This window comes from Cladophialophora carrionii (genome assembly GCF_000365165.1).
Source record: "Cladophialophora carrionii CBS 160.54 unplaced genomic scaffold supercont1.2, whole genome shotgun sequence".
NCBI lineage: Eukaryota > Fungi > Ascomycota > Eurotiomycetes > Chaetothyriales > Herpotrichiellaceae > Cladophialophora > Cladophialophora carrionii.
In genome coordinates this window covers 1,780,059-1,791,954 of record NW_008481827.1, presented here as the reverse complement: position 1 = coordinate 1,791,954, position 11,896 = coordinate 1,780,059, and the positions used below count along the sequence as shown (strand labels likewise).

Genomic DNA, 11,896 nt, shown 5'->3' with positions numbered 1-11,896 from the left:
CCCACGTCGACACACGATACGCGTGAGGGGTGCCGGATTGGCTTGTCCCCGGACCATCTGTTAATCTTCGTCGAAACACACAAGCAACCTGAACTTTTTCATTAGGTGACGTAGTAATGTCCCATCTGTGATGAGAATCTAATGTACAAATTCATGACATCCGGTGACCATGCCATTCTTCTGAAAAGATGCCCCCCCAGAACAGCAAAGTACATGGTCTCGCTCAAAAGGACAACGCTTCCCTCTGCCCATGACCCTGAGCTCATTCGAATCTGTTACTGTGCACATCTCTCTGAAATGGTCGAAGGTGATAGTGATCCGATCGCTGTTTGTCCGAATCAACCCCGAAGCTGGCTATGCGAAAGACACTGCTGGAATCGTGTAAAGGATGTTTAAGGTGATACCACGAAGAACTTTTCCAAGGACGCCGTTAGAAGAAGTGCCGGAATCGGACCTCAATCCTTGAGTACCGCCCGGGTTGGCCTGACAAAGCAGAGACTGAGGATGTGATTCATTTTAGTCGCGAGACGACCGAGTGCGTCATCGCGTTCCAACAGGAGCATCACACGGTCTGACCCTGGCCGCGACCCTTGGGGGTGATAGTGCCAGTGCCAGGCTTGCCACCTCTCTGGTGCTGGACATTGCCGCCGCGTCCAGCGTCCTTGGGGAAATTAGTCTGGCTCCCGGACCGACTGCCGCCTTGAATCGCTCCACGACCGCCGCGACTGGCTGGGCCGCCGCCACGGGTGTAGTTAGCATTGCTGCCGCCGTAGGCATTAGGACGAGGCCGTCTTTCCTCGACATAGATTGTCTCGGTGCCGACAGTGTGGGGATTGGCAGCAACGGCCGCTGCGTATCCAGCAGGGTCAGAAAATTCGACAAAGGCGCAGCTCTGTACTCCGTCAGTGAAAGCGAAGAAGCGTAAGAGAAGTGGTACTTACCCTAGGTCGGGACACATCGTAGTACTTGAGCTCGCCGAAGCTCTCTAGAACCTCTCTAAGGATCCTAGCGTCGACCTTCTCATTCACATTCCTGATGTACGCAAGAGTGATTCCATCAGAGGCGGCTTTGTTTTGCGGTCGATTGCTTTTCTTGCTGTGCTCAGCCGTCTGCCAGCCGTTGCTTTGCGAAGTGGGCGTGCTGGCTGTGGGTGGGGTGGCTGCTGATGCCGGTTCAGTTGGAGCCTTGGGAGCTTGTGCAGGTTGCGCAGGTCGAGGAGCTTTCGGTTGTGCTGGGGTCGAGATTGGGAGTGCGGGAACGGCGGGCTTCTGGACACCACCGGCACCACTTCCTCCTCCAAGCATGCTTGCCCAAGTCTTCTTCGCCGCTGGCGCCTCTGGAGCTGCTGCTGCAGTTGGTGCAGGTGCAGCAGCTTCAGCAGTAGATTCGGCCGGAGCCGGGGTCGCTTCAGGCTCGGCAGTTTGCTCAGATGCAGCAGGCTCAGGCGTCTCTGTTGCCAACACATCCTCTTTGGGCGCTCTTTCCGGAGCGTCGACGGGCTCTTCAATTGGTTTCGAGGCATCATCACCGTTGGTATCGGCAGCAATATCTTGTGGAGCCTCCGTCTGCTCTTCAAGCTTCTCATCGACCTCGTCGGCTGCGTTCTCGGTGACAACTTGATCCTCGGTATGGGGCTGGGCGTCTTGTAGACCCTCGGCAGGGGTAGGGACTTCTTCCGCAGGGACTTCTGTCTGAGGTTGTTCATCTTCGACAATCTCGTCCACATCGTCGCTGAGGTAACGGAAAATGTCGTTCAAGACGAAGTAGCCGTTCGGTTGCTCGGCAAGGACGAAGGTCTGGACGAACTTGTGATGCGGCTCAGATTTGTTGGACATCTCCCCGATAACCTGAACAACGATATTGTTGAACGAAGCTTGTGAGTCGACATTGAGAACGCGGACTTTGCAGTCTTGGAAGTCAAGGGACTTGATCTTCTCGCTGATGGCCTATGCTCACACGTTAGCGTTATCGAAAGACAATCTGAACAATGGACACACCTTCGTGCCAACGGCAGGAACGACCTTCTCAGCCTCGACACCAGAGACCAGCTGAGACTTCTTGGAGTAGAACAGGTGGATCTTCTCTGGAGTCTTGGACAGAGTAGTATAGTATTGCTCAACAAAGTACCAGCCAATTTCTTGAGGGTCGGCCTTCTGTTGTTGGGTAGTAGCTGAGGCGGTCGTACTCTGTGAGGCCGAGGTCGCGTGAGTGGGTACGGAGGGAGTAGAAGCAGCAAGCTCGGCTGGCTGGGTGTACTGAGAGGTGCCGTAGAGGCCATTGACAGGAGCGGTTTCGGTAGCCATGGTGCGAGGTCAGCGGGAGATGAGGCAAACGCGACCGGGTGTAATTGTCTAAAAGTGGATGTCGCGTTCGCGAAGAAAATGAAGGACTAAAGGGTTGTCGATTGTTCGTGGACAGGCGCGATATAGTTGAGCTAGACCGCAGTAGTTCTAGAAGAGAGAATCTCGCAGAACTGCGGTAATCTGGCAGGCAGGCAGGCAGGTAAGAAGATGATCTTGTACAGGGTGAAAAAGGGTCACAGTGAGAGCACCTAATGGTGTAGCAGAAGTATGGCGATGTTTCAGAACACAGTGATGAAAAGGCTGAGATATGCGAGGGTCGGTTGTGGGATGTTTAGTGGACGGATTAAAAGGCAATTGGCCGTGTGCTCTTGAATATCGCAGCGCAGTTAATTAGTTGTATGAAAAATATAAAAGCGGAGAGACGAGTTGGAGGCAGGCGCAGCCTTGGCGAAAACTCAGGTTCCTTCACGTCCGCGGCACATCGGTACGGTCCTACAGCTACAGTACTGTACCTTGTGTGACTTGGCTATGGCTCGGCTTCACATGTCCTGGACAGATGACACTGGAGAGCTGTCCGTCAGACACGGGCAAAAACAGAGCCTTTTGCAGAGACGAGAAGGCAGGGTCGGCCTCTCCCTGCAATCCGCTAGTACCGAGGACTTAACACCAAGTACGAGTATCACAACAACTCGTACGGAGGACTGTACATTCTCTCCTGCAATGTAAGCGCACAATTCGACACCACCAGGCATTGCCAAATCGCGATGCGACTACTATGACAGCCCATCAGTGGCAGCTGTGGCTGGGCCTGAATGACGCAGAACCGTTTGTCCACACTGAGGACAGCGATCTCAGCATCCAACGGCAGATCTGGATCGTCGCCAGAAAAGCTTCCTCTGGCCCATCGTAACCGAGACCTGTAACTCGATCTTCCCCACCCGGGGTCGCGATCATTTGTTCCCCGCAAAGAAGTGAAATGTGAGCTACGAAGAGAAAGGATATCTTCATGACGCATTTTATTGTAGACGGACCGGTCCTGCGTCCTTCCTGTCAAACGCTGACATATTCACCAGTGCCTGTTCCGCCGACCATAAATCAGATAGTTGACTCCAAGAACACAATGGGTAGCGTCTCTGAACCACCAGTAGTCCTTTTCGACTACCAGTTCGCGCCGAACGCACAGAAGGCGAGAAACCTCTTGAGCATGTGTGGCATTCCTTTCAAGGTCTGCGAACAGCCCTTTGTGATGCCCCGGCCCGTCCTCGCGGATCTCGGAATCACATACAGGAGAATTCCGGTCAATGCCATCGGGCGTGATCTGTATGCAGATAATCACGTCTTCCTCGAAGCAGTCCAGAGTGCCTTTCCAGAGAAGGCAGCGGCGCTGGCCAAAAGTCCGGCTGACCATGCGTACGAGGCCTTCGGATACCGCACCTTCTGGATCTGTCTCCCGCTTGTTCCAGAAAAGCTGATGAGCGAAGAGTTCCTGAAGGACAGGGCTGAGCTCTTCTCAGTATTCAATCGCCCCGACTACAAGCAGTTGCGGCCAAGTGCGTTGGCCGAGTTCCGTCAGACGCTGGATCTTGTCGAGAAAAACTTTCTGGCGCAAGGGCCTTGGATCGGCGGAGAGAAGTGCTCCATTGCCGACATTCATGCAAGTTGGATGATCAAGTTTGTCTTGCAGACGTTGGACGTGAAGAACGAGCCAGGCTTTTCAGAGAGGGACTTCCCCAAGGTCCATGCTTGGGTCAATGGTCTCCCTCTCCACACTGCCGAGAATGACGCAGAGAAGATCAGTGCGGACGAGGCCAAACAGGCGATCTTGAGCTCCGGCTATTCCGCCAAGGACATCGGCATAGACTCCGCAGACCCCACAGGTCTACAAGCAGGTGTGAGAGTCGCTGTAGGCACAACCGACGAGTAAGTCTTTCATCCCTCCGCTCGTGTTTCACTCGCTCACCGACTGCAGTGCGACACCTGGTGGCAGACCACAAGAAGGTAAATTGGTGGGCCTCAGCAGAAGCGAAGTAGTCATCGAGCTTGAGAATGGTATTCGAATGCACTTTCCCCGGCTTGGGTTTGTGGTCAAGAAGGCTTGAATTGGGAGGCCGGTCGCAGGCCACGTTCACTGCGGCTTAATGGCAACAGAGTCGTATGCCAATAGGAGGACCAAACACTGGGCTTCCATAGTTGTCATACTTGGACTGGACATAGATCCGAGGAGTGTTGCCAGCTTCAGTAAAACTCAGGGCGCCGTGCAACCAGAGGAACGTCTGGCGAGGGCAACGGATTCGTTGTATCGGGTCTGTCCTGAGCATCGTTGACGGGGTTTGCGTCTTGTTCCTTTCTGGCGAGGCGCTCTTTGTCTTCCCGGCTTCTTTCTCTGTTTTCCTGCCATACTCTGTCCTCTCTTTGAAGTTCTTCTAATGCCTCTTCCCATTCACGTTCTTGTGTCTCGTCGCCGGTACCCAGGATCTTTTCCACGTCCACTTCTTCGCCGCGTTGAAGCTTCTCGACAACCTCCCTGAGCTGCTGTATCTTGACGTCGGCCTTACGAGAGTAGGCCATGAATTCGTTCTTGAGGCTCATGATGCGAATGGCCTGAGAGCCGATCAGAATATAGATCCAGATAAAGAACGTTGCCGGGTTCGTCGGCTTTTCTGGGGCAGCGCTCCCCGGCCTGGTGAAATGACCGCGAAGCGACTTGGGAATGATCAAGTCCCAGAATCCAGGTTGTGCCAGACGAGGCAGGCGGCTTTCCGAGGCTGTGTGTTGGTGCCGTTGCACCCAGCGTGGCCGGGGAGGGAACACCTTGACAGATGGTAGGCGTATTAACCGACTTGTCCGGGCGTTACACGACGCCAGCGGCCTCATCCTGCGCGACTAATATGGTCAGGAAGTGTCGGTAGAGCGTAGTGCACTGCAAATATGATTGTCGCTGGACGTTGGAACTTTGACCGTCACTGGCTTCGACTTTGCTGGAAGAATCACGCGGTTAATATTGCCAATGCGGCATCGGCAATTGTTGCCCCGAACTCGAGCCCGGATCCGGAACCAGATCCGCCGTGTTTACTCGATCGAATCGAGCGACAACGTGGACGCGCTTTCAATTCGAACAAACCTCAGACGGACCTCGAATTACCTGGCCGCTCAAATCATTGAGTTTACAGCTTGAAAGTATCGTAACGCTCTTCATGTATACTATGCATTATCACGCATAATGACAATTAGCCGCGATGCCGTTGTTACCGCGACGTTGGACACCGTTCGCACGGAGCTCAAATTGACGGCACCGACGCCTGAGACTCTTCGCTACTTACGAGCGGTCCTTGGTCTGCGCCCCCACGACCTATGCGACTCGAAAACTGCACGTGCCCCGGCTAAGCTGATACCACCGAAAAAGGGTTCTGCCAAAGGCCAGCCTCCTGTGAGAGCTACCAACAAGCAACGTCAGAGACCAGGCGCAACATTCGAGATCCATGAGGCCAATGATGCTCGACCACTTCACTTGTCGCATAGTGATCGTCTCAAAGTTGCTACCGAGGCCTTCAACCTCACGCTGAAGCACCTCGGAGAGACTATCAAGGCACTGAAAGGCGACCGGGAAAGTATTGCTACCAGCCAGCCGCCACTGCGTCCTCCCCAGCCTGACCGGGCTCTACAGGAGCGGTCCGGGAATGGGCAGGGAAATAGAGATGCTGTCGGCCCAAAGAAGAACCCTCCATGTATCAAGCCAGGCGATTCAGAAGTGGTGGCGGAATGCTGCTTTTCCGCGGTGGAGTACCTGCGCAAAGCTGGCGCTGGAACAACGAGCTCTGACGCCAGCAAGAGTATTGGGCTAGAGAATGCTGCGTTGATTCTTCTGGACAGGAGCATCTCTCTGAACCTTGAGGGCCATGCGATCCGTCAGCTCTCTGATATTCAACAAGTGTATTGGCGAAGCTACACGGAGGAGGATGTCTCTTTTGAGGACGATATTGCGGGCTTTCTGCTTGGCCGGCCCGATGCAGCTGACGACAATTCCATATTCGGGTTCACAGCGTCCATGCAAAGTCAAGCTCTTCGTCTTGCGTTGTTAATGGGCCCTAAGTGCATTAGCCCAGAGCTTGTGAAGTCGCTCGGACCCGACAAAGCTGGAAGTCCTGCCTGGATCACAATGCAAGGACTGTCGAAGGGACGACTCAAGCCTGAGCAGGCTGGACTGCAGCTTCGAACCATAGCACTCGCCGCGGCTCGAATGTATGCAACAGCCATAAAGTCCTCCCCAGAGAAGCCACAACCAGAAGTTCTTTTCGACCTGTTATTCCTGTCTTTGCGCCTCAAATTCGCATCTTGGTCACAGTTAGGTGTCACACCCGATCCAACGGCCGATGTATGGCGACCATTTCACCACGCACTCAAGAAACTGTCAACGTATAGCAGTGGTTTGAGCATATCGTCCAAACAGGTCGTGGACTCCGTTATTTCGGTTCGAGGGCTGCTTACCACCGTAGGGTGCGCGCCTGATATACCTCTCGAGCTTGCTGAGACACTAATGGACACCATGAAAGATGATGATGAAGAGGGGGGACTGGTATACACTCTGGAAGAGATTTTACCGAAGTTTGGAGGCCTGAACCTCGTGCTGCATTGTCAGATAACTACCTCACTGTTGAGAAGTGTCTCCCACAATCTCTTAAAGGGCTTGAGCACGGCGGAACGATTCGAACGCACACTTAACGACAGTACGGTAGTCTCACAACCAGAACTTGCCAGACTCCTTGTGCACCTTGCCCAACTCCGCAAAGCGGTCGCTGCACTGATCATGGCAGATCAGCCGAAAGGTCACCTCCCCGGCAATGAGGGAGGCCGACAAGACCTTCAGATCCGCCTTGTTTACCTCCTATATGCCTCTTTCAGATTTCTAAACCGACATATGACAGTAGCATTGAGTCAGACGGCGGAAAATCCCCCGAAAACCATCGAACAAGCTTATCTAATGACCTTCATAAAGATCATCGACACTGTCTTGTTCACGGACCGCTGCGCTGTCACACAGGCATCTGAATGGGCGCAAATGGTGTGGGAGACTCTTACAGACTGCTCAGCAGCGATATATGATCTGCAGACCGGGTACCATTCGGTTCACGCTCAAAGCTCGACGGAGATTCAATGCAATCAGCTTCGACTACGGATCTCCCAAATATTCTGGTCGCGGTATATAGCGGCAGTGAGACAGGGCAAAACCCCTCTGGAACAGGCCATTATACTTGAGCTATCACTTCAAGGCCTCCTCGAGTTGCCTTTGTCGGATCAGAGATCTGCACATCTCCCACTCAAATTCGAGAAACTCGGGCACTGTTTTCTGGAAACGGACAACTCTGTAATGGCTATCAGTGCTTTTCGGAATGCCATTTCTGCCACCATCAGACAAGGCTTACTCGGTGATATCGTGCAATCCCTTTTGTCTGGGCCACTTCGTTGCGCTTGGTCCGAGCAAGACTCGAACCGCAAAGCTTTCGGAAAGGTTCTTACCGCCTACGGTAAGACACTACTCAGTCAAGCACCACGAAACGGCGGTAATGATTGCTTCTACGATGACCATTCCCTGCCAGCGATTCATCGAGCTGCTCTGATAGAGAAACAAATGCTCTCACTTCTTGAGCTGGAGTTGGGTGGTCACCAATTCAGCGCTTGCGCTAGGATGGTGGAAACGCTACATCATGTCTTGGGCCAGCCGGAGTACCAAGTGTACATGTTGAGGTCCATCAGCCATCTTCTCGGTCTCTGCTTGGAAAGGAAGACGCCAGCTTCGACCTGCCCAGTGAAACCTGCTATTGTTCAAGACCTGTTGAATCGTGCGGATGAAACAAATGAAAATGTCTTCCTGCGCAAATTTGGACCGGCACTCCGATCGCTGCTGTGCCTTCAGCACGGTTTCTTTAGTGGATTGATCACCCATCAAGAGCTCGCCCAGGCCGTGCAGCACATTTCCGACATGGCCCACTCCTGTACAACTTTGGAGCAGACACAGATGCTCTTTGAGGATGGGACAGCACATGTTCTTCCACTTCTACTCGCAAGCGACTATGCCAGCATGAACAACGACGACAAGACTGCTTTGGTGGCTTTGAGAACATTGGAACATCTGGCTAACCTTGGAATCGACGCTCCGGGCCTCTGCATGACAAGCATTCTCCTCCGCAAGAGCAATATCCACCTGAGAATGCAGGATGCCCAATCTGCGGGAATATCGCTGGCAATAGCCAATAAAATGCTTGGAAGCGTCAGAACGGAACCGCTATCTGAAGTCGAGTTGAACCTGTCATATTCTGAATACCACCTACAAGTCCTGAATCTCGAAGAATGCATGCATTACCTGCTTCGAGCCAAGGGTGCATGGGAAGGCCAAGGCATGTCGGCTGGACCGTTATTGACAAAATCTAAGCTGAAAGGACAAGCTCTGCTTTGCAGAGCAGCCTATCTAGCGTCACAGTTGGCTTACAAGCAGCATCAACTCCTGGAGGCCGTTGTTCTCGCAAGACAATCCGCCAAGATCGCTACGTCTATCTGGTCCTCAATTAACAACTTGTGGGCTTCCACAGCCTGTTCAAAATCGACTGCTCCAGCAGAAGCTGAGATACACGATATCTCTACTCAATTTTCAAAGCTCGATTTGTCCAAGCAGCCTGCTTTGCGACTGACGGCCGACTCAGTCTCCTGTGCGCCCCATGTTTGGTTATGCACCGATGTCTTCAGACATATGGGATCCTTGATGTCCCATTGCGGGATCTATCAAGATGCTGCAACGTTCTATGAGCAGGCCCTGAAAATATCAAGGACAACGCATCGTCCAACTGATACAGCGCTTGTTCTGAGCGAATTGAGTGTCCTACATGCTCGAGCGGGGGAGTTTGCAAAAGCCAGAGAGGTGATTCTAGAGTCGCTTCAGACGGACGTTCAATGCGCCTCGGAGTACCGCCAGGCACTCGCCTCGGTCAACAGAGGCGAGGCGTATCTGGTTATGAAAGACTCGACAGCGGCTCACCAGTGCTTGGCGGAGGCAAAGCAGCATCGGGCTTCGAACGTCGCCAGTAGTGACGATCGTGTTGCCCGTCGGGTTCCAAAAGGCAAAACGACTAAATCCACTGCAAAGAAGCCCGTGAAGCAGGGCCCAGCTAGGCGCCGGAAAGACAACGAACTCAGCTTAACCACAACGCCATGTGTGTCATCTACACTGGAGCTCAGAGAGGTCGACACGAGAATATCCGCCTTAGAAGCGAGACTCATGTTCTTGGAACGCGAGGTAGGAGCGGCGATAGTGTGCAGCGATATCGTCGACTGCCATGACGACGCAGACGGACATCTGTCGATTTCCGTTGCTCTCAACTTGGTTCGAGCCGCCCTAAAGCTTTTCTCCGATGATGCCATACACAGCGTGCTCGCTGAAACAGCCGTGGCCCTTCCTGTGAGGTATAGGTCTGCAAGAAAGAGTGGGAGGGTGTCTTTTGTACAGAGTGCAGCTTTCGTGAACGCCAAAACTCGGTTCACGAAGCACAAAGCTGAGAACAGCACGCTCAACAAGGGGAGCACGTTATTGCTTCAAGCTCATGATATCCTCCAGCGACTGAACGATCCCCGGTCGAATCGGCTTTCTTCTGATCTTGTTCACACGTGTTACAAGATTTTGACGCAGATAGCTCTACTCTCCACTGCCTTGAATCAGCCATTGGTTCCCTCGTCCCTCGACTTGGTATTGGATATAACACGTCCGTTGGATATGGCACGGCTTCGTGAAGACTTCGTCACTTTAGGCGAGCTCAGCGCGACCCGAAGAACTGGAATTCAGGGATGGCCAAGCACCGACGAGATCAAGAACGGAAGATCTCTGGGTTTGGAACGAGTGAAGGAATTCGATATGGCCCTCCTGCCAGCTTCGTGGTCGGTGGTCTGCCTGGAACTCAGCGAGGATAAGAACGAGCTCTTCGTAGCCCGCTTGAGGCGTCAGGCATCTCCGTTCGTGGTCAGAATCCCTTTGGCAAGACCAGACCCATCAGATGGAGAGACCGAGGAACTCGACTTGGCCAGCGCGAGAAGAGAGATGCAGGAAATTACCGCGAGAGCCAACGCGACAGCACATGATGCGAGAGGGTCTTCAGCCAACAAATCAGTCAGAGGAGCTTGGTTTGCCGAGCGTCGAGCCTTGGATCAGCAGCTGTCGACTCTTCTGGATAACATTGAGAATGTCTGGTTTGGCGGTTTTCGTGGATTGTTCTGTGCTACTCGCCGAAACGAGCGCCAGTTTATGGGTTTTGGACAACGATTCAACTCGATACTGGACAGGTACCTTCCATCCAGGCAGAAGACGTCGCGATCAGGTGACTCCCCGGTGCAACTTCACGATCATGTGCTGGAGCTCTTTGTTGGACTTGGCCATCCTCGCGAAGTCGACCTGGAGGATGCGATCACAGATCTGTTATACTTTGTAGTTGACATCCTCCAGTTCAACGGTGAGCGCAACGCATATGATGAAATTGATTTCGATGCCATATTGGTTGAAGTATTGGATGGACTGCATGCCTACCATGATGCGACACGGCTCGACTGTGACAAGGACGACCACACAATACTCGTCTTGGATAAAGAGTTGCAGGCTTTCCCTTGGGAGTCGCTGCCGTGCCTGAGAGGGCACGCTGTATCCAGAATGCCTTCGCTAGGCGCTATATGGAAACGGTTGGGCACGATGAGTGAACAGTCGCCGGCCTCCGAAGCATACAAGATCCGGAAAACAAACGGGGCGTATATACTCAACCCATCTTCAGATTTGAAGTCGACGCAAGAAACTTTTGGCCAGATCTTCCAGGACCAGTTGCCTGGCTACAAAGCCATCATCAACCGGCCACCAGAAGCAGGTGAATTCGAGACAGCGTTACAGGAGCACGATCTGATGCTGTACTTCGGTCATGGCGGCGCTGGGCAATACGTTCGGCCTCGCACTATCCGTAAAATGGACAAATGTGCGACAACGCTGCTGATGGGCTGCAGCAGTGCCAAGCTGTCCGAGTGTGGCGTCTACGAACCATCCGGCATGCCTTTGAGCTATCTCAGTGGAGGCAGTCCAGCATTGGTTGGGACTCTGTGGGATGTCACGGATCGAGACATTGACCGATTTGCTTTGCAGCTCATGGAAAACTGGGGATTGTTGAGTGTAGGAAGTGGCTCTGGAGGACCAAGTCTGAAAAATCCAACCAAGAGTAAGGCAGAGAAGAGTCAAAAGCGTGGACCGGTGTCTCTGGATCAGGCTGTAGCAGATGGTCGGGAGGCCTGTATGCTAAAGTATCTCAACGGGGCAGCGCCTGTCATGTATGGTGTGCCCACAATTTTGGAGTAGGAGAATATAGCACTGCAGTACTTTACGAGTATGCATACCAGGCACATCTTGATGAGGCTGAAGCCAGTTTTGGGCCGAACGAGGCTGACACAAGCGCCCAGAGATGGGCCAGGCACCCACTAATTAAACTGCGATGAGGAGGGGTAGGGGCCTTGAGTGGGGTGGCTGTCAACCAGAGTGATCAATCGGAGGCTTGTCACAACGTAGTCCGTTGTGCACCGTG

At 53.2% G+C, this 11,896-nt stretch overlaps 4 protein-coding genes across 4 annotated transcripts; 2 read left to right on the top strand and 2 right to left on the bottom strand.

Moving 5' to 3' along the window:
- Positions 1–562: 562 nt before the first annotated feature.
- On the bottom strand, positions 563–2,303 carry G647_02717 (uncharacterized protein; the record flags this gene model as incomplete). Its single annotated transcript, XM_008727063.1, has 3 exons — positions 563–892; positions 942–1,946; positions 1,998–2,303. 3 exons carry the CDS (start codon positions 2,301–2,303, stop codon positions 563–565), a joined length of 1,641 nt encoding a protein of 546 aa, XP_008725285.1.
- Positions 2,304–3,423: 1,120 nt separating this feature from the next.
- G647_02716 (uncharacterized protein) lies at positions 3,424–4,402 on the top strand (the record flags this gene model as incomplete). Its single annotated transcript, XM_008727062.1, has 2 exons — positions 3,424–4,223; positions 4,273–4,402. The coding sequence occupies 2 exons, from the start codon at positions 3,424–3,426 to the stop codon at positions 4,400–4,402; spliced, it is 930 nt and encodes a 309-aa protein (XP_008725284.1).
- A 136-nt stretch (positions 4,403–4,538) lies between these two features.
- Positions 4,539–5,177, bottom strand: G647_02715 (uncharacterized protein; the record flags this gene model as incomplete). The annotated part of the gene is made up of 1 exon (XM_008727061.1): positions 4,539–5,177. The coding sequence occupies one exon, from the start codon at positions 5,175–5,177 to the stop codon at positions 4,539–4,541; it is 639 nt and encodes a 212-aa protein (XP_008725283.1).
- Positions 5,178–5,523: 346 nt separating this feature from the next.
- Positions 5,524–11,673, top strand: G647_02714 (uncharacterized protein; the record flags this gene model as incomplete). Its single annotated transcript, XM_008727060.1, has 1 exon — positions 5,524–11,673. The coding sequence occupies one exon, from the start codon at positions 5,524–5,526 to the stop codon at positions 11,671–11,673; it is 6,150 nt and encodes a 2,049-aa protein (XP_008725282.1).
- Positions 11,674–11,896: the final 223 nt, after the last annotated feature.